This window comes from Vanellus vanellus, assembly GCF_965231255.1.
Source record: "Vanellus vanellus genome assembly, chromosome: 9".
In the NCBI taxonomy this organism is placed as follows: Eukaryota; Metazoa; Chordata; class Aves; order Charadriiformes; family Charadriidae; genus Vanellus; species Vanellus vanellus.
In genome coordinates, this window is record NC_138914.1 from 16,634,343 (window position 1) to 16,657,410 (window position 23,068).

Sequence of the window (23,068 nt, forward strand, 5' to 3'; positions counted from 1 at the left end):
AAATAGAGGTCCAAACATAATCAGTTTTCTCAGTGCCATATAATACAGATGGCATTCCATGTTCCACATCCCCAGCAGGAAATTTTATGTTCCTCTTTAAGTGCAGGACTTTTGTTTTTGTTTTTGATGTTTTAAACATCTTTTTGATGTATCGCATATAGCATTTTATAGTGCAAATACCATATACAGCGATACACATGAAAAGTGTTAATTCATTAAAATAAATATTGCTATTTCCTGACATTTTTTCTAGTGACTTTGACAACTAGCAATTAGCTCTCTGTAGTAATATTCTATGCTTAATGCAATCACTGAAAATTGCCCTAATAGCATAAGTTCCAGCACTAGCAGTGGAGTAAAGCAAACATGTAATTTATCAAACGAAGTAGTTTACTTCAAAAGCTGAAAGGTACACATATACATACATACCTCTGCATAGGTGGTATCTATGTTTATGCATGTCTTTGTGTGTATATGCTGTGTTTGCATGGAACAATGCACAAACCATTCTTATTTAAAGTACCCTCATTCCCAATACATCATTATGGACTTCATTTTCCTTCGCACATCCCGATTTTCATTTCAGAGGTGTTTTATTGGGACACACTGCGCCGTGACTCTTGTACTGGTTTGTGAGCAAGGGCTCTAAGCTCAAATTTAAGTGGCACAGCATTCCTTGCACTGATTAGCACACTGCTGCCTAACATAAGTAAATCAGATGTGCGTTTTCTAACAAAAAAGAACAACATCCATTGTATTTTGAGCTGCATCTGAAAGATGAGAGTGCATTAATTCTATTCAGTTGAGACGTTTATTCATTTACTATCTGGAGCACTCATTATGTTTTGACAGTTGACACAGATCTTGCTGAATTTGAAACAGTTAAAGTTGTTAACGGTAATTCATTTATTCTGGATCCAGCAGTAAAACAAACAGATTAGACTGTTTAGGAGAAAACGACAATACTTCTTTATGGCAACTAGGAATTTTGGGCCACAGAACTTGTAAAAGCCATGGCTCAAAGATTTTTTTTTTATTGGACTGTCAATGAAGATTTGCGCAGACAGCCCGCTAATCATCAGCATAAAGGGATGTCACACCTACATATAAATATGTGCCTAATCTTTTTTTATTGTGCGTACAAGTAGCTGCATTGATCATCACTGTTAATGTTTCAAGCATTGTTCCAGACCTATAAGATCCCCAGTGCAAATACAGCAGACCAAAATTTCTGGACCAGATGGTCTGCAACTTCAAACTGCAATCATGCTTTTATAGAAGCTTCAAAAAAGATTAAATGGTCAGATCTGCTATATTTTTCCAGGAGAATTAATCCAGACTGAAGTGCTGATAAGAAGGCATTCCCTGGGCTACTTTCTACTTTTTCTCCCATATCAGAGTCTTCAAAAGACCACTGCAGATCTGTAGGAGATAAAGAAGAGCTTGAAGAACCTTATTTTAAGAACAAACCTACCTGATGGAAGGCCTGATATCCATGCATGGGATTTTCCTTCCCTAACCCTCAAATGTCAAAGCAAGAAAAGGAAATTCTCATGGGAACCTCAGAGTCAGTCAGCAGTGATGACGTTCTCTGATAAAGAGCTGTAAATTACTAGAGATTAAGAGATGCTGGCCACAAAGGAAGGGTTAGAGCATGTAACCAAGTGCAAAGCGGGATTGGAGAAAAAGGAACACGGATTTCTAGTTTTTAAAACACGAAAAAAAAATAATTACTGCCGATTAATGACATTTCCTGTCATTCAGTTCTGCAGCGATTACCAATATTTACTTGCTGTAGACTTACATGAGCATTCTGAATACTCTGATGCATTTTAATGCATACTAGTACTACAATCTAGAAGTTAGTTTTGAAATAGAGGCCCAGGGAACCTCTCACTGTGATAAAAATGCTAATTACACCCACTTATTATAATAGCACAATTAACTCATGTCACCAGAAGTATTTGAAGATGTCTCTGGGAATAGAATCTAGTGGAAACTGGGTACTATTTAATTTTTGTTACTTCATAAAAGGTCTTCTGTGCACTGAACACAAAGAAAACTGTGCGAATGGAAGAAACGCTAAACAGCATTTGTATACCTCACCAGAAACTCCTGGATGGAAAAAATGCCAGCATAATAGCTTTCAGTCTGTAGGCCTTTCTGTTCTATCTCTGTACATTATACACAGGACTTCAGGTATACAGCTTCCCTTGCTTTTTGGAAACTGGCTCAAAATTCATCCTTTGACAAAGAACTACATCCCAGAATCTAAATTTCCATATACTTGGATTTTGATGTGACAGCTGAGAAGCGTGAGCTTCCTATACCTCCTACTGAATTTCTGCAAAGAACCTGAACCAGAGTAAAAAGTATGCCTACGTAGTACTTGATTTATTTTTTTTAAGGATGAAGATGAATAAATTGAAATTGTTTGATCATATATGTAATAATGTAATTGTAATATCTGCCATAAGCATTTTAGAAACACTTAGTCTAGGATTTAGCTCAGCGGAGCTACCTCAATTTACTGCCCCCATAAAGGGAAATAAAGTTCATGGACAGGTTGCCTTACTAGCACAGTATCAGGCTCTTGGTCAGAAAAAATCTTTCCAAAAAATCCCTGCATCAAAAAAAAAAAAAAAAGAGAAAGAAAAGAGGGTTATATTTTTTTTTCTTAACAGCAATTGTAGAATTGCACTGAAATCCATAATTTAATATATGTCTACAAGAAAGTGGGGATAACGCAAATGAAGCATCAACGTATAATAGTTTAACACTGAAGAAAGGTATAAAGAGTAAAAACCACTCACCATTGATATTATGACGAATCATGACCTGTAATGACTCAGAATGCTTTTTTTAAATGAAGTCTTAAATTCCGAAGCACCAGACAGTCATCTCAAAACATTAAATGAAACAATAATTTGCTCTTTTTATGCAAAGGAATCCTCCAATTGGAAACTGAAAAGAGCCAACATGGTAACGTATGCCTGTATCTGCTCACAGCTGGAAACTAATAGCCTGAAGGAGATGAACTCAATCGTGCATTAGATCCGAAGAATATATTCAGGTACGTTTATGAGAAACAAATTTCACCAGGAAGAGTCAACAAAGGTCCAAGTAGGTCAAATTATATGCCCCAATAAACAAATTCTCAATCACAAGCTTTTAAACAGCTTGTGGGAACTCAGGGTCCGGTCTGGTCTTTTTTTCTTTATTTCCTGCAGCAAAAAGTAATGTTTCTCCACATTCCAGATGTTACCATAAGAATGAGTTAAGGGCTTCTGTGCTTTATAGATGATTACCCAGAATCCCAAAAGACTACTTCTATACATTACTTGACTATTCTGATGCCCAGGGAAGTTTCCTCCCCCCCCCCCCCCCCCCCCCCAATATATTCACTTGTATTGACTTGCTCTAGATGCACACAGGCTTAAAAGAAGTCATTGGCCACTTTTAAATTATTCCCTCCCTTCCTCCCTCCCTGAAATACTTTCAGAATTCTTTTCTACTCAGGAAAGAGTACCTTTGGAAGCGTTCAATTAGAAACTCTGTTTTTAAGCACCCCTTAAAGTATTTTATTTTCTCAAGCATTACATACTCGTAGGCCTCAGTGATGTTGAAGCAGCAATATCAGATCCAAATGGGAGCTACTCTGGAGGCAGAAATGTTACGTTGAGACTGGTCTGTTGGAGTGCTGTCCAGACCTCACTAGGTCTAGGGCTCACAGTACGCACGTCCCAGCTGCAAGCACCCAAGCTAGCCCTTAGAGCACCTCTGGGCTATACAGCTGGACACGAACACGTAGCAAGACAATCTCTTCTCCTATTAGACCCCATAATCAAGAATCATCTGCCTGTCCCCTCACTCTTGACAGCCCAAACACGCTTTCCCATAGAATTGCACAGATCCAACAAAGCTTCATCGCTTCTAGTGCTTATCAAACTGCTGACTAGAGAAATACAAATGGAAGAGAGACCAAGCCTAGGGAAAGGTGCGAAATTTGGGATCAGAAGACTAGATGCTGGCTGGCATATATCACATACGTCAATCCCAACATTTTAGCAACACTTAAGCTACAAGAGAGCCTATTACAGGTCTAGCACTTCAACTACTCTGAAGCTGACTTTAGAATTAACCTAAGACAAGCTTTTTAAGACTATTTCTCAAGAGAATGACTAAACCAAGTAGAATGAGGAATCAGCCCAGCTCTCCACAGACCTAAATTCAAATGATTTCAGAAATCTGTTAAGTTTCTCTGAGAGTCAGCAACATCTCTTTTAAGATTACATCACTCCTATGTCAAAAGGCCTTTTTTTTTTTTTTTTTTGAAAGAAATGAGGGTTTGAGTCACTGATAATGTCTCCAACACAAAGTCCTGAGTTTAAAGGAAGAAACAAAGATTTTTCTGATGGAGGGCAACTAAAGCTGACCCTAGGAGCTGGCTGGTTACCTCTTCAAAAAGGCAGGAAACACTGGGGAGAGATCAAAGTCTAAGGGCAGAAAAAAGGAAGCCAGTTCAGCTGCCTGTGAAGCAAGGAGTCACCCAGAAAGGCCCGGTATCAGTTGCTTTATAATCCTTTCAACTATCAGAGGTGTGATCCTGACAGTGTCAAAGGCAACAGAGACCTGACATACATGCAGGTTCCTCCATGTTACATTTTCTGCATTTGATATCTTGCCAGGGATTTCCAGTTCTATAAATGCCGTACTCTTTTCCTAACAGTAAGTGAAGCACCTCAGAGTGTCAAAGGCAGGCTGAAGAGGCGGCTGTACGAACATTTTGCAGACATCCTCTTACAGGAAAGGTGAACAGATGCAGGAATTAGATGCCTTATTTTAGCAGCAAAATTCTTCTGGGAATATTCCTAAATGGTATCAAACATTTAAATGACCTAACTCTGGCTTTAACAGATGACTTTGTCCTGCACAAATACTGGATGAGAACAGTCTGGGGCATCAGGGGAAATGTTCTGTATCCTAAGACTATTCCTGTACAGCTTCTTTCTGTCTGGATCCTAGTATGTTCCAGCCTAATGTCGCTCGCTCAGAAACAGCACAGCTGGCCAATTAGCTCTGATACTTGGTGAGAAGGGGATGGGGAAGTACACTCCACGCTGTTAGGGCACAGCACACTGATTACAACCGTGTATGTATAGCCCTGAGAATCCATCCGTGGCCGCTGAGACACAGCTGGATGATAAGAACATTTAAGCTGTCTGGAAATACACTACTATTTCTAAGCTGGCAAGGTCCGAGCAGCAGCCACGGAAGAGCAGGGACACAAACTGTCTGTGAAAATCAACAAGTTATGGGATTGAGAGGATTATTTAGATGGCACTTCCAATGCCAAGACACTGTGATGGGCAGTGAATTCGCCTCTGAAAATAGCACTCAAGCAGCTTTAGCTAAGGCAGAAGCACATCTGGTTTGTTACACGGTTCCCTTCATTGCTATTTCCAGAGTTTTGTATGTGACTACCCTAATTTATCCTCTTCTTTTGTCTATGAGGCTTTTTTGAGGGGAGGAGGATGGAGGAGGGAGAAGAAAGGTAGTTTGTAACTAAGCAGACAACGGTATTCTATTTTTAAATCTTTTCTAATACCACCCAACCCATTAGAGTCCTGAGTGGAGTTTTCAGACACTCAAAAATACATGTGTACATATGAGTATGTATATGAGTGCGTTTGTATATACACATGTATATATACACATATATATATGTGTGCATGTATAATGACATTAATTAGCCTTAGTCAAGAGAGTGAGAAAAGAAGAGAAAGAGCAGAACCTGGAAGTATTTTATTTTGATTGCAGTAGAACAGCTTTTGTTTGGATTTAAACAGTTCCTTTATTCAAGAATGTAGCAGCTCCATTGTTTTTTATTTTCCTGTTTTCTCAAGATTCCTTCTCTACGCTCCCTCTAGTGTTCCTGAGTTCACTTGCATTTACTCACCCCTGCTGTATTCACTTAATATTTCACACAACATTAAGTTGTTCCTTTTCCTTAGTCTCTCCATAACCTACGAGAGAATCCCTGAGAGTTAGACTAACTTTCCTGAATATTTTATTCCCTGCAATGATCAAAGAAATACAGATTAACAGATGAAAGATATAGTAAAGTATAAAATTAATTCTGAAACAGCATTTTGTACTTTTATTGGTAGGTTAAGGGGAGGACTTGGTGTTGAGAAAAGAGGAAGATTTTGTCTGCAACACTTAACATGCAAGATTCAGAGGCAAAGGACCAGGAGACGAGTTGCAGTAAAACACCACTTACACGCATCTCCTCCTGCTACTCTCTTTAGCAAATGCACAAACTCCCTTCAACCCACTGATTACTTCAAGCATATAAAAGCCAGAAGTGAATAATAACGAGATTTTCCTAGCCATCTCCCCATTTCATGGGATGCCCTGAAGGGACAGCGGTAACAGGTAGTTTCTGTTCGTCTCATCCTTATGTTTCAACAAAAGAAAGAGAATGGGGGGGAGACTGGATTAATATGTTCTTCTAAAAAAGGAAACAGAGATAAGTAAATTCCCTCCAAAGCAGCATTTCCAAGCAACTTTTTGTTTCTCCTTGTCCTGGTTTTAAAATACATAGAAAAAATGGCTACTCAATCTAATCAATTTCTGTTCAATGCTCATTTTTTGATTAATAAAACAAATGTACATTTGGGGGTCATAAATTTTAAAATTATCCGTTATTCATGTTTGCTTAATTATTTTCTATGTAATTTACAACATATAAATATCTGCTAAAGTTCAGCAATCTTGAATTATTTACTTGTAACAAAGATATCAAGTCCTGATTCTTACACTGAATTGGCACATTCCAGCAACAGAAATCAGATGCACAACTCATGTTTCTACCACAGCACTTTTGCTCCTAATTCCTCATTATATGCAGTAAGTCTATATTAAATGCTTTACCGTGCAGACTTACAGTGCTGTCAATATATGCTTCAGTCCATACTACATCGTGCTCCTGGTCAATAACCTTTGGTCGGCTAAGAACATGGAGGTATTCCATAACGTTCTCTTGAACATCAGCTAAGGTAGAGATCTGAGTAAAAAACCCTGTGAAAACACACAATTTCAAGTTATAAACCAGACAGAACAAATTAAGGAAGATTGCAACAAGCAGCATGATGCGGTTTATGTCTGTCATGTTTTCTGCTTGTTTATTTCCAAAGAAGAAATGCAAAAAAGGAATGTTTCATAAGAAGCAGCCTCAAAGTAGTAATTGGTGAAAAGAGAAGTGTGAGAAACTTGTGGCTAATCTTGAAGGACTGGGTTCCCAATATTGCTATGAACCACTGCACTCCCTGTCCTCAACTCTCTGTTTCCAGAAAACTTTTGTTGTTTAATGTTAAGTAGTTGGGTGTTGGGTTTTTTAAATGCTGCATGCTTTAAAAGTTAGAACTGGTACTAATTTTGTCCAACAATGTCTCATCCAGTTTGTCCAGTTTCAAGAAACATTAGAGATTAGAACTACAGTAACAAACGAGTAGTTGCATATATGCTCTAAAATGCTTGTCCTTACAGAATGTGACCAAACATCAGATAATAGCAATATGTTATTTTCAAACGGCAGGTCATAGAAAACGTAGACTACAACTAGAATTGCTTGGCTTAGTGATCACAGCTTTGTTAATCCTTTAAAACATCTCCTACAACCTGACAGCATTGAGAACAGCAGAGGCCACAGCTATTTGAGCTGTCACCACTTCCTTTTCAGTGCTCAGATGTCAAGCGTCTTTATACATCACAAACTGGGCATCTGGAGCCCACATCATGCAAGGGTGATGAAGGACTGACAAATTTCATGGCTATAGTTTCATCGGGCCTCATTTAAATGCATCACTTCCCCTTCATATATTTTCCCTTTCTTTAATGAGAAAAGACCAATATGGAATTTTCATCAAAGAGGCCTTGCTACAATTTTAGTCTTTTGACAAGATCAAAACTTCTGTGGAGTCGGAGTATTAAGCTTCAGCAGAAAACATGGCAGCTGCAAAGAACTTTTGAGCTGTGTTTATTATAGGCAGGCAATTTTGGTAAGATTGCAAGGGTGCTCTGTAGTCTGAATGTTAGAACTTTCTGATTCAATACACCTGCTAAAAATTCCCGCAGTACAAAATTGATGTTTCTACATACATACATTTCACCTACGTATGAATTAAGACAGTGTAAGAACAGACTTTATAGCACAGATCTATAAAATGAAATGAGTCGTATTAGTAGCTTAATGATAATTTTCAACTTAATAAGAAAAAGCAAAGGTGGTGTTGTTTTTTTTTTTCAGAACTAATTTTATTATACTATGATCTCAAATATTCCTAGTGTAGTATTAATGCTGTTCAAATATTCAATATTCTGCTTAAGAAATGTTATTTATGTGAATTTTTTCCCCCTATTAAGTCCAGTGTTGCATAAGAATGACTACTGACTACTACATATCCTATCAAGGTGTAACTCTTGCTTCAAAACAGGGCTAGATTTGGCTAAGTTTCTGAAAGCTTTTTCAGCCATAGAGTAAAAAGATTGACACAAGTTTAATTAGTAAATCTGTACTTGCGAAAGTGGAATTCTATGTATATGGTGGGGAAAAAAAAGAAAATTACAGTGTACTTTCAGGAATTATTCACTTAGAACACTCATGGGAAAAAACAATGTGTACGTTAGTCTTTCAGAAATACTCCCTGCTCCATTTTTGGGACTGCTGTGTCTCCCAAGTCAAAGTATGGGTTTCTCCATCCTGTGAGTAATAAGGGACACTTCATTGTCTGGTCCTTTTAATTTGGTGTAAACGTCAATGCCTAGTCAAAATATGATTATTTGCCAATATGAGCTATTGACACAGAGAACCTCATAAATGATACATATACATGCACATACGTATACACACAGTGGTTTATAATGCTTTTAATCAAGGATTCAAAATACTTCAGAACTGTGTGGATCACTCATTTTACAGGTGATGACCTACATTTTCCTAAAGCACTTCAGAGTGCCCGAATTTTGTTATGTCTCATTTCGGAAAGCTTAAAAGAGAACCAATATTCAGAAGCTATATTCAGCACCGTTCACATTTCAAGTTACCTACTCAGAAGCACAGGCCACTCAGAAATTTAGAAAAATTAAACAGAAGCACTAATAGACTAATCAGCCTTTTGCCTCTCTTCCTCCGTTTTAGACTAGTGCATAACGGCTATAAGTGAGGACTGTGACACTAAAAGGAAAGAGCACACAAACTCTGCTCATTTCTCTATAGGAAACTCAAAGCAAGGGACCTCCACGTACATTCATCTCTCCTTTCACCAAACACACACTTTCAGTTGTCCCTACGGACAAGTTTTTAGATATCCTCAAAGAGCAGACTTAGTCACTGTTTTGTTTCAGTGTTTTCTATGCAACCTTACATCACCATTCCAATCCTATTTGCTGTGTTCAGCTCATGTACTTTTCAGTGCATGTTATGCCAGTACTTGCATTTCTCTTACAACAGTGTGAAAAAGTACAGTTGGAGAGAGATCTGCTTGCACTGAGTAGCGTGCAGTGAACAACAGCACAACACCTGCACTTAAACACTCAATGCATATATGAGCATATAAAACAACACCTGAAAATTCAGAGGAGATTAACTACTTGAAAAAATTTGTATTGTATCTAAGGTGATAGAAAGGTCTTCTTTAATCAAGCGGTATTTTCTTACCCATACAGGTTGAATTCACAATTAGTTAACGCTTTTTAATGTCCTACTTCATTAAAATCAAAACCTTAAAGACATTTAAAGACTCATTTAAGAAGGTCCTGGATACCTATGCCTGGAAAATTCTTTAATCACAGCCTATAAATTACCTTTGAGGTAAAGAATACCTTGCTGTAAAATAAGCATGCATTCTGATTGCCACCTGAAATGTTTTTAAGTCAGTTTTTCAAATGAAAAACTTTAGCTAGATTACTGAAAAAAAAAAAAAAAAAAGGAAAAAAAGACAGAAACAGAAAACCCGATTTGAAACACTTCAGTGTTGTGCTATACAGGTTTACATGTGTTATAAGACACTGAGAATGCTGAAATTTTGTCTTCTCTTCTTTTCCTTCATTTAGAAGGGATCCATTGGGACCAGGTACAGCGAACATGAACAGACACCTACTTGAGCACTTATTTGTAACTATTTTTCATACGGATGTGTATTACTTCAGGTATTTGTCTTTGTAGTATTGCTGAGAATGCGTTCTGTGACATCACAACTGACACAGAACTCTCCAGGCAGCCTGCTACAAACCAAACATGTATTTCTTGTTGTCCTACTCGCAGCTCTAAACTGCACAATAGACAAAACAGTTTTTAGCCTAATTTCCTAAGACTAAAAGAGATAATGAATAAGTCTGAACCAATTTCATGTAAACTTAGCAAAGAAATAAAGGTCTCAAAGACAAGTGAAAATTTGTGTCTACCCTGAGCATCCTGTTTGGAAACAGCCAGATGGGAATTCAGCACGTGTATACGGGCACGCGTGTAGTCGCAGGCTAGCCGTGCAGGGCTCCCTGCCCAGTGAGTATGACGGCTAAAGAAGTCAAGGTTAGCAAGTGGAAGAAAAAAAAATGTGGTGTGAAAAAATCCTGTTTTTTTTTTAATCATATCTGTGCTGCACAGATTTATCATATATCAGGCTGCAATGGATGAAAACTTGAAAGAAAGAGAGCGTTAGAGATTTTATTTCTGTTAAGCAGGTTGCTTCAAATAACTGAGTTTAGTGAAATGTAAAAATTGCTGCTAAAGATAAGTAAAAGACAAGACAGATGAAGATAGTGTTGTAAGACACAACAATATGGACTCTCTCTAAGTATTTTATAATGTGACCTCAGGGTGGGTTTCATTTGTAATTTTTGGGAAGAGTTTCTTTCTTGCATTCAAGATTTTGTCTGTTTAATCTCCTTATAAATATTTTTTTTTAAAGCTCACAATAGAAAAGTCTACAATGATTTTACAGTTTTCATAACCCATGTAAAATGAAAACTTACCTATCTTCTGTGAATTTATGGTTCATCTATTTACTTTGTTTCTACAAAAAGTTCATTTTCACTGTACATTTAGACTTTTTGATGATTCATGCGTTTGTAGCTATGTGTAACAAACGCCAAACCTCACAAGAATTAGCTTCCTACACTGCTAAATTTAACTCTCTTATCTAGAGATCAGAGGTACCCCATGGATTTAAAAACCTTACTCTTCCTATACCAAGGTTTAATCACCAGATGAAGACATGCTCTGAAGTTCTTGAGCACAGCTGCTGAGGCCATGTAAGCAATAGCAGCAAACCCGTGCTTAAATTTTAGCATTCTAACACCTGCTTCTCAGCTCCCTGGTGTGTGAATTATGCCACCGTAGAGCCCCTTACAGTCAGCACTACCTTTTTTTTTTTCCTCCCCAGCAGGAAAAAAATTCATGAAGGAAATGGGTAAGATTTACTAGTGACAAGCGTGAAATGTGTATAATAATGTGGTTAAAGACAGACACTTATGGTCTGCAAGTGGGCTGCCTTTCCATATTACACAGTCCCTGCAATCTTTTTGGATGGCTTGTTTTTCTCGAAAATATCCACCATTAGACTCCTAACTTTTCAAAATGCCTCGAATGGATTTTTACATGGAGTGCAGTACTCTTCTTTTTTTCCCGGACGCTGTGCAAAATAGATGCGATGTTCCTGCAACTAATAAAAATAACAGAATTTAAAAATCCTCTTTGGGTAGTGACTAAGGAGGGGATTCATTGTTTCACTGCAGCTGTAAAACTCCCATGGAGAATACCCCCCCACCTAAGAGGCCTCTCAAGCAGGTGAACAGTATCTGTAACTGGCCGCCTGCCACCCCCCTCAAGAGCCCGCAGTGCAGGAGGTGCCGGGGTCATGCTAATAATGGGAATGGATGTGACTGGGGCTTCCTGTATGCAACTCTCCTCTGCTAATACAATAGTCTATAAACTGCTACAGCTGGGGCACAATTTGCCTGAGGGCTGATCTGTCCTCTGCTGGCAGTTAGAGAGGAGAGCGGCTCTCAGACCGCCGATATGCAAAGCATTTTTCTCTTCCGGGCTTTCTCAGCCTCTGCTCCTTCGTACCGATGAAGCCGCTCCTTTGTCCATTTTGCAATACACCAACCACAGTGATGATCCATAATAAAATTTTTTTCAAAATAATAATAAGCAAAACATATTACTAACACAATAAAGAATTTTACTGAAAAAAGGTGGTTCATCCTGGTTGTTTTGTTAATAACGCCTTAACTCCCAATCTTTCTCTTCACAGCTTCCTGCTGGAAGTGAGTGCTGAGGGAAAGGTAGCGCCTGCTTACTTTAAAATCCGGCAGGTGCATGCTAAGCACTAGAAACTTCTACCTTTGTTCACTTCAGGACCTTAGTAAATCTTTATTCTTCTCCTTTATGTGAGCTTGCTTATGATACAGAAGAGTAAATCACCGCAAATTTCACAAACCGCTCTAGAGGGATTTGGGGTTCTTGAGTGTTGTAATGTATTTAAAATGGTTTGGGGTTTTGCTTCATTAAGCCAACTCCCTCTAGATATGCCCCACTAATACCTAAAAAATGTAACAGAAAAACATGCTTGGGGTTTCTCAAGGTTTCACCATCACAATCTAGAAGCTAAAGACGTTTTGCAAGGTGGTATGAATTTCCCCTGTGACCCATTTTGAAGGAAAGGACTGCTGTCCACAGTCCAGTCAGCTGGAAACCCTGCAAACAGCCTTCATCTATGTTGTGCTTCCAAGTGGAAAATCACTGCAAGGAAAATTGATTTTAGGGTCATTGACCTTCAGTGACAACAACATACTTTGGCCCACCCATGCAAGTAGTAAACTGCAGTCCAGCCATTCCGCCAATCTTTAGACCAGCTTTACTACACTCCTCATCTGTTGTGCTGTAATCCTTCATTTCACTAAAAGAAAACGGATGAGCTGTAGCTGAAAACTGTAGGAAAAAAAAGATCTAAATTCAAACTGGCTGACATAATGACTTACGCTGTTTCCAATTGTGATTTTCAAAGCTCTCAAAAAGTATTTAATTACTGATTAGAGGGAGAAGATTTTTGTATTTTAAGCTATCAGAGAGCAGGTATTGTAACTATTAAATTGAGAGAAAAAAAATTATAGAAGAAACAGTCATTAAACTGTTTAGTTGATTCATACGAGTAAGGTTCTGACTCAAAGCAACATGGCTCTGAAAAGAACAAAGTAGTCCTGAAGAATGACAAAGGTGACCACTTTTCTCCCTCTGGGAATAAGGAAGACGTGGACCAGATGATCTGCTAAGGCAGTCTCTATTGTCTGGTCCTAATTTCTGAGTCGCTGTACTTAGATCTTTATGAATCTGTAGAGCTGGGCTAAAAAGCTAAAAGATTTTGTTGATTAAATTGTCTTCAAAAAGATGCTTCAAAGGATTCTTATACTATTATTTAAACTAAATTATGGTGTAATATTAGCTGATTAAGACAAGACTTCAGACTGAGTAATTTCCATCAGCTGGACATAACAGTAGTTAAAGAAATAATGACTAAATGGATAGCACCTGATGCAATTCATCATAATGTAACTTGGCACAAAGGAAAAAAAGAACTTTTTGTTCCACGAGGAAAGAAAAAGGAAAACCTGAAGATTAATTGGGGTTTCGTTTTTGTTTTATTTTTCCTGAATCATTTTGGCTTATATTAGTCAATATTTTTACTGTAGCATCTCAGCATCTTACATGTTTTAATGCTCCTCCCTTGAAGAATCTAAAACTGTTTTTTCAATTACACTGTCAGTTCCTCAAGGGAGACGATGTCTGGTGGTTTAGATACCGTGCCTAACTCAACAGGACTTGCACCCGATGTTCTTAGGAATCAAACTAACTCTAACTGAGTAATAACAGCTATAATAGAACAAATGCTTTTCTCTGAACAAAAATTTAAGATGACGTAGTTTCAAAGCTTCATACGTATTTTAAGAAAAAAAGACATTTCAAATTGTCTTTTTGTTTTTTAAATTGTATGCTACAAAATAAGACTTTTCCTTTCCTGGATAAAAACAACCCATCCTCTCTGATTAGTTGTCAGTGACACCGTATCTGTAGGAGGGTGAGATATGCAGGAAGGGTAGGTAATAGGGGTTTGAAAACAAGGCTTTCACAGGTTGAAGGTTAACTAACCTTTGTTAGCACAGGCCATCCACTTCAGGTTATCAGCAAAAGCAGCTTCTCTTCCGATCAGATAGGTAAAAATACGAACCTGAAAGTACAATGCAAATACCAAGTCAATCAATACTGCATTTAAAAATTATGCCATCGAACTTCAGATACAGATAGATCTGTAATTCATAGGGATAGAACATTTTTAAGAAAGTATTACAGGTTAAATCGCACAGTAGGTTAAAAAAAAAAAAAAAATCTTTGCCAGTAATGTCTTCATGAAAAAATGTGGCTTTTGTTCTGTGTAACAGAATGGCTGATCTCTTGGGATGTTTTTAATATCTGACATTTAACTAAAGTTATGCTTAAAGTGTAAGTGAGAATAAACTAAAACCATTGAGGTACAAGGCAAAAATGCATGTTTCGGACAAATCTGTTCTGCACTTATAAATTCAGAAAATTGCCATATGGTGAGGAGGAAGAGGCACTTAATTAGCAAATACTTCTGTAGATAAAGGATCTGCAACACCAGACAAGCAAATTACCCTCAGTTGTCAAGTTTCATATGACACAGTATCTTTGTCAACTTAGACAGGTACCCACAGGTGGCACTTCTGCTATCAAGTGATAAACTGCAGAATCATGTGCAGGGTTGCCACATTTCCCAGACAGAAATGTCTGTGCAAAATCTGTGCAGCTGGTCTACGCACACGTGTGCACACAGACATACAGTCCACAAGTCCTAGAAAATTGCCGCTTTCCTTAAAATTCTGCTCAGCTAAAATTTCTTGGCAGAGAAGATAGGCATACTTTGGAAACACTGGATGCAGGGTAGGACTTGATAGATGCTAAATGATAACACTTGTTTTTCTGGACTCCACAGTTCCATGTTATAATACTTATATCCAAAATTGCGTTTTTGAGCAGCTTCAGACAGCTGCCATTTAGAAAGCAAATGAAAATTTCCAGTGAAATATTTCTGTCTTTACCATTTTCTCAGTTCTTTCTTATCAAATAGAGATAGGTTCAGGGTTGTGTTATCTTACAAGCCTTGAAACAGCTGCAAATTTGTCCTCACAGTAAACCTATGACAGCATTTTCTACCTCATACCTTCTCCTCTCAACCCTTATTCTACACATGGGAAACTACAGCAGAGATAACTGAGTGGGTTTTAGCTAGATAAACAGGGAATGGGAAAGGAGCATGTTGTCCAGAGCTTCCTCTGCCTCACTAATACAAGTTTGTTTGGCACTCACAGCCCCCTCCTTTGGGTTTGGTCTGTAACCCCACCCGTGTGTGCGCTGAGCAAAGAAATCACCGTCCTGGGTCTGAACATATTCCATCTAGAAATCTCCCACTGTTCCATACCTCCTTCATCTGATATAGCTGGCTAAGATGGAGCAGAGTGAGCCGCACTTCATCCGACTAAGCTCCCAGCAAGAGCATTGGGAAGAGCACCTGACAGCTACTGCTAAAGCCAATATTCTGCCCACTGTAGCCTTTGCCAGGCTGAGGCTTATGTCTCTCATTCCATATGCCTATAATGATTTGTCCAAGCGAAAGAGGCCAAGTGCATACTGGGCCGTATTAGCAAGACGAATGCAAGGTGACTATTTCCCTCTATTCCATTGTAAGACCACAAATGGAGTACCGAACTCAGTTTTGGATTCCCCCATATGAGACAGACACTGATATACTGGAGGAGAGACTCTTTCTTGAAGGTCTCTAAGAGGACAACATAGCAAGGGATGAAAGTCAGAAGAAGGTCTAAACAATTCTGATCAGATAGAAGGAAAAGTATTTTTATCATGAGGGTGATAAAATATTCGAAAACATCACCCAGAGATGCTGCAGAACCTGCCTCCTGGGAGATATTAAAAATCTGACCAGACAAGTTCCTGAGCAGCCTCATCTAACTTCACCTGCTCTGAGCACAGCGTTGGACAAGATAATCTTCAGAAGTCCCTTCCAACCTAAATGATTCTAGGAAATTAGCAATATTTTACAGAAGAGATTCAAAATGTCACTGATTTTCTAATAGGATAGCCTGTTCTCCATTTTGTGTATTTTGAAGATAAAACAAATAGATTAAGTTAGGACTGGAAATTGACAATTTTAGCTGTGAACATGGTGCTATCATTATGTATGAGAAAGCAAATTATGAACTCCATATTGTAACACGAAAAATTGCAACTAAACCCCACATCAGATGCTTTTCTCTTTTTATCAGTATACTTAATAGAATCATCATTATCCAAACTTTTTACAGAAACTCTGTTATGATTATTAAAAAGCTATAAAAAAATATGCTACAGAACATTTTATTCAATAGCTAGTTTGATCTCACATTCACAAAATAGACGTGCTTAAATTACACAGAAAGCTATTTACACAGAAACATCATTATGTAAGAAATTTATGAAGACATCTGATTTAATTCATTTGCAATTAATGAAAAAATCATAGAATTAAATTTCTTATAGTCTTTTTCAATTAGTGTTTTTTTCTCACTCACAGTGAGACAAATTATTTGTAGAATATGCAAACTCTACATTAAGTTGTCATAGATTTTTTTTTTTTTTTCCACAGAAGAAGTTTTAAAATGCCTTTGAAAGTTTCCTTCCTTACTGTCCGTTGTGATACTATATTGCCTCACTGCCCTTTTGTCCATTTTCTTAATGGCCGGATCCTGTTTCGAGGCAAACATGGTGTTTTGCATTATTGTCATGCCTAGAGATCAGATTTCAATCACAAAACTTTTCCCAGTCTTTCAAACATAAAATGTACATAGAACTCAATCATGATTTCTATAATTTAAAAGGTATACACACTGATTGCGTAGTGTTGTTAATTAGTCTGAATCAAACAGCATGCATAATCCTACTGTAAGACTCTAAAGAACGCAGCGTTAAACCATAGAACGGTACCTTTATGCTTTGTTGATGGCTACCAAAAGCATTAATAAAGAAAATCTTTATTCTCTAAACACACGTGGAAGGGCACAGTGAGATTTATACGATCAAAATACAGGGTAAATCACTGTCACAGTTTATCTTCCTGAAAATTATGCTCAAATATAGCCTATGATGAGACTGAATACATCTGAGAGATTTATATTTAATGATCTGCTTTAATCTATAAAGAACCAAACTACACCGTGTTCCTAATAAAAGGAGACCAGCCTTATCCAAAAGCATGAGCAATAAGCATAATAATAGGCCTAGGCAGCAGACAAAACTGCATTAAATCTACAAAAAATAAAATTTCAACAAACCGGTATAATAGATCATCATGAGGAATGGGCTTCCTCTGTGATACTGTTGCAAGGATTTTAATTACTTTTCTCTGAGTACATTTTATGCATATAGTTTACTTGGTATCTGCATTTTCACTAGAAACATATTTTAAGCATTATAAAAATACTTCTAATTCTTTGGCATTACTTCAAAAACTAAAAATAAAAGCTATAGAGAGCTAGCACTGAAGATAAGTGATCAGTTTATTAAATGCTGCTTTTCTTCCCTATCCCAACGAGTTGTGTATTTTTCTCTATGCACTTTTCACTGTGCATGTTATACAAATGATGTTTACCAGTGTCAACACGAAGTAAAAAATCTTTTATAAAATGAAATTTAAGGTAAACTATAATTTTAAAATACCATTTCTACACTGCTCATTGCTTAATAGAATGACTTATCATTCATAGTAGCTTGATAAGAATATAGCCATGTAAGGTCACAGGAAGGTACTTCAGTTAAAGATAATGCCACTGAAACATTGAAGTTTTTCTTTTACATTGACCTTAAAGATACATTAGTAGGTTTTAGGAATATTCAGAATAGTGAGAAAAATCCTCAAAATCATCTGTGCTGGCAAACAATTACGATTATAGCTCTACTTGTAAAAGTTTAATTTGATCAGCTCTTTGAACCCACCAGTGTAAACTTAATTCACTGTAAGCTTGCAGCGGGAAACACTCAGGAGTGTCTAAACATTCACTGTAGAAGCAATTTTACAAAACATGCTTGCCATATTATTATCTGCTTTCAGAGATCACAAAAATGACTTGGGTAATAAATGATTAGAATTGAAACTTGCCTGAATAAGTCTACGTCCTAAATCTCATTTTTCAAAAGAAACTTTGATCTACATACCTCTTTTGTACTATTTTTTCTCTTCTGGATAGGTATTTTATGTAATAATTCTACATATGCTGGTACCAATAAACAGGGACAAAGTTACTGTGGTCATATACTTGTCTCCTGCATCTACATAAAAAGATAACTAAGTCAATATTATAGAAGCGCTACATTAATTTAGCAGGATAAGTTCAAATCACTTCAACTTCTGCATGTGGACAAGACCTAAGCAGTGATGGGCTATGTATGCTGCAAAACAGGACACGCTGCATCATTGTTACCACCGAAATTGTCATTGTAAATTGACTAGACATTAGGTACCAGATTTAATATCCATCCATATTCTCAGGTACCATGTCAGATAAATGTTGTTAGGTAAAAACTGTTAATAGTAACCACCAAATTTTCTTCTTTATATATCTGAAGTAACTGAATGGAAAGTGTCAGAGCAGTTCTGCTCTGCAAAATGATTGCATGAAATATCTGTTTTGTAAATATATATAGTACTGAGGCATATGATTGAAAGCTCTATAATTTATAATAGATGAGGAAGTATCAAGTGTGTCTCATTCTGTGGTTTTTATTGGACCCTAAAGAAAATAGCACAATACGAGCTTTAAGAAGTATATACACTACACGCATACATATACACTGATACACCTATATCAGTATCTTATGGTACAACACAATGTTAGGACGCTTAAAATTGTTTTGAATCTATATGAAGAGAACATTTTAATCAAGGCATACTGAATAAATTCAAAGTTGTTATGGGCCATTCCCAGAAGATCCAGTACCAACATTTACGTAGTCTACATACACTCTGGCTAACTAAGCATAAGGCAAATGAGAAAAACACCTTTCAATATCCAAGTGCTGCGAGTGAATCAAGAGACCATTTTCATCTGAGAAGGTACCTCCATCAGAGCGTATAAGTACTTCTCTGGCAAAAAACATATGACAGAAAGAGAACGCTTCAGTTCTGGATAACTTTTAAAGCTTTAAGATATTTGAGAGATTTGAATCAAAATATTTTCCATGTCTGACCTGTAAAATATGATATCAACCATATAGGGCTTAACATGAGCTGTAGAGAAAGGACATATTCTCAGGCAGAAGCAAGAGTTTTGACTTATTATATCCTATCTACAAAACTGAAAATTGTAGATGTTAGCATATTCACTGAACGCAAAGCAAAGCTTACTCTGAGACTACAACCTTTAATCTTTGAAACTATATTTGCTATTCCTGCAGTCTGTAGTTCCTACAGATGTGCCGTAGACTACGAATTTTTTAAGCCAATGTCCGCAGCAAATGGAGTAAAAGCTCCACAGTAACATTAGAGAAACTGAGAGGACAGTGGAACTAGAATCTTTAATAGAGCTTGTGACTTTCTCACTTCATATTTTTCTAAAGCAGGTGTTGAATAGCAAAGAATACCATTTGAGACTGATGTATTTTAATTATCTTTAAAACAGCAGCTGTAGAAATATATTACCTTGTTACTATGTCTCATTCCTGACATAGAAGGATCGGCTCTGGGAAAGGGCACTCCATTCAGTTACTATTCCTACTAAAAGATTGCTGCCTAAGCTCAAATGATTCTGAACTGTAGAAGCAACTACTGTATTAAGCAACAGACTAATTTCTAACAGTGCGTTTTATGACAGTCAGCTTCTACGTGCAAGATTGGGGATTCTGGTCCAAACCGCTAGTGCATAGCGAGCTAGAGAGAAGCTGCACAACATCTCAACAGTTGTCACAAGTTGCACTGTTAACTACCCCCATGTACACAGCAGAATTAAATCATATTAAGGCATTGAACCACCAAGCTCAGTAGTTCAGAAAAAACTGAACGCAAATCTTACACTGAGTAAAATACTTAAATCAACAGTAGGTATTTTACTGCATATATTATCCCTAACTTTCTGGTTTTCCAGTCTCTTTGGTTTACACTCTGGTTGCCTTACCTAGGCACAGGTCATGGTTTGGATCACACAGGTGGTTTGCTCTCTATTCTTTGTTGCATCCCCTCAAATTTTGAAAAATAAGAGAGTACTGTTAACAAGTTTCTTGCTTTTACAGCTGGGGAATATTCTGAAGTTTGAACCTTTAAACTCTGGACAGACAGCTTATATAAAATCTCAGAGATGCATACACTCAACCATTAGTGAGGAAACCTAAGAATGATGATTTAAATGACAGCTATTTCAGTGCTAACCACTTCATCTGAAATATCCACTTAACAGTTTCATCCATTATGCATGGACTAATCTGCAGTCCCTGAACTGTCCTCACCTCTGAAACTTCATTTAACTAGCAGCAGAGTGAGGAGAATAGGGACCTTCTTCTATCTATGTTAAGCAAGACGAGTCAATCTGCAAGATTCTACACACTGGAACTGTGAAGTCACATCTTCTTGCCAAACAGCTGGTAAAATAGTATTTCCAGAAACTTGAAATACAGTGTGGGAGGGAAAATGGGACTTCTGCTTGCAGCTGACAGTGCAGACCTCTGTTTGCAGCTGCAAACTATTTCATGGACACCTTCAGCAAATAGTCTTTCCTTTCTGGCTCAGCAAGAAATAAAAACAGTCCTGTGGCAAGAGCTGTGGAATTTAAGTTATAAGTGGGATATAGAGATGAAATTCAAGTTCCCATTGTTATAAGTTGTGGTGGTCCAGGAACGCCCCAGCTAGTTTCTGCATAGATGAGTGAACGGACTGATTGGGAACAGGGGATCAACGTGAGACTAAGTAACTGCCTGAACTCCTAAGTAGCCTCACCACAAAGAATCAACTTAATTGTTACAGGAGCTGTCAAGGTGGGAATTTGGGACAGTCCTCGAGGTTTTCCCAGGCAACTCATGCTATGGCTCGACCACCTGACAGGCACTATTTCTATACTTAAACGTGTGTGTTAGCTACTTGGCTGAAGAATCTGACCATCCCAGAGACTTCTTCAGGTAATTCCTGCTGTAGAATTGACCAAACTGTATAGAGAAAAGATACTTGCCTAGTATCATAGTAGAAAGCCTGAGGAACAGTCACATAGGAGAGTCTTTTGAACATACCTACGATAGTTAGGAAATGTTTTGTACCTAATCTAAGATAATAAGTAGCAATGAATCATTCCTCTGCTGCAGTAGTGAGATACAACCACAGGCCAGCTGAATATAAAGATTCAGCAGAACAGCCATTCAGAGCATCTCACCCAATACAGCTGAAGAAAGTATTGCAAGGACCCTTATCATCTAGGCAGCATGTGACCATCCTGTTCAAGATACTTGATTCCCCACTTGAGTATTAAGCTATTTATGGGGTCTTTCGACAGGGTAACATTCTGGTCTTTGCAACAGTCTCAATGGTGCACTGATCAGAGCACTTAGATTTTCATTTGATAAACAGCTAAGAAAATGACAGTAGGAGCAGAGGAGAGCAGAGCCAGCCTAGATTTGATTTACATGCAGTAATTAAAGATTCACAAAAGCAATTCTTTAATTGCCTGGATTTTGTGAACCTAGTAATGAAAAAGGCTGCCATTTATTTAGGTCTCTTGCACTTGTGAATAGAACTTTTCAAAAAGAAAAATCACTGGTCTCCCTTAACATATTTTAACCTGTGCTGCATACTGTCATCTAAAAAGTGAAGGAAAAAGATGACTCATTTTTGTATTCACATGTTCTTCCTACTCTGCCTAAACATACTCATGTGTTATCTAAAAGTCACTGAACATTTACATAGGTTAGTATATTAAAAAAAAAAATCTCATTGTTAGTTTATCTGTGATTAAAAGCAGAGAAAAATGATTAATAATTTTCATTAAGAGCTGGTGCCAATCCTCTAAATAGAACCCCAGAGCTACGTTCTTAAAGTCTTTTTCTGACAAAAAGCAAAATTCTGGGTCATTCTGTTTGAATGTGACTAAGAGAGCACATGGGAAGAATACAGGGAAACTTAACAGAGCTTAGGGTGAAAAGAAAAATGTTAATCTTGAAATTCTCATGTGCAACCCTTATAGGCAGATACATTTTTCTACTCAGAAAAATAGCATTAGGGAGGTTTCCAATTCTTTCAAAGTCTACCAAGAGGTTAAAAAAAGAAAATGGAAAAGAAAATAAAAGATAAAAGACAAAAGTTAACTTTACAAGCTGTAATTTTTGGTGACAGAAATGACAATTGCATCACATTCTAATTTGCAAGGTCTAACTTCTGATTCTATTCTTTTCCTATTTCAGTTCTGTTGTAAATTACTTGCCTCTTCAAACTAGCTTCTCTTTCCATTGATAATGAATTTTTCATTCTCCATTTCTTAAAATTCGTTACCCAGGATAAACTTATAAACTCTTCATCCTTTCAGACTCAATAACTGGATTCTCTTCCTTGGTGTCCTGCTGTTTTATAATTTTCCGGTGTCTTTTTTAGTTTCAAATCCCGAAAGTAAGTAACCTAAACTTACTTCCAAATTTAGTAAAAGCTTGAGGTTTTATTTACGCTTCCACCGCTTGCCTTCCATTACACTGTGCCTGCTGCTGCTTCAAGCCTGGTCTTCAATATCACTCCTCCTTACATAATCTCATCCTCCTATTCTCTCTTCAGCATCCTTTTGTACAGTTCTACTTCAGAAGACACCAAGAGGAAAAGGGAAATCAATGCTGCAGTTGGTCACTGTGTTAAGGAGACGGCATTACCCCCTGTAAGTAAAAGTCTGGATGGGGTCATAAAAGTTTTTGAGAGTCATA

At 37.4% G+C, this 23,068-nt stretch overlaps 1 protein-coding gene across 1 annotated transcript in view; it reads right to left on the reverse strand.

Moving 5' to 3' along the window:
- Positions 1-23,068, reverse strand: part of CACNA2D3 (calcium voltage-gated channel auxiliary subunit alpha2delta 3) — a gene marked incomplete at its 5' end in the record, with an annotated part of 465,227 nt that overhangs the window by 150,598 nt on the left and 291,561 nt on the right. The window contains 2 exons of the mRNA XM_082487543.1: positions 6,950-7,083; positions 14,210-14,288. Coding sequence (XP_082343669.1) covers positions 6,950-7,083; positions 14,210-14,288 — 213 coding nt within the window. The remainder of the gene's footprint in view (positions 1-6,949; positions 7,084-14,209; positions 14,289-23,068) is intronic.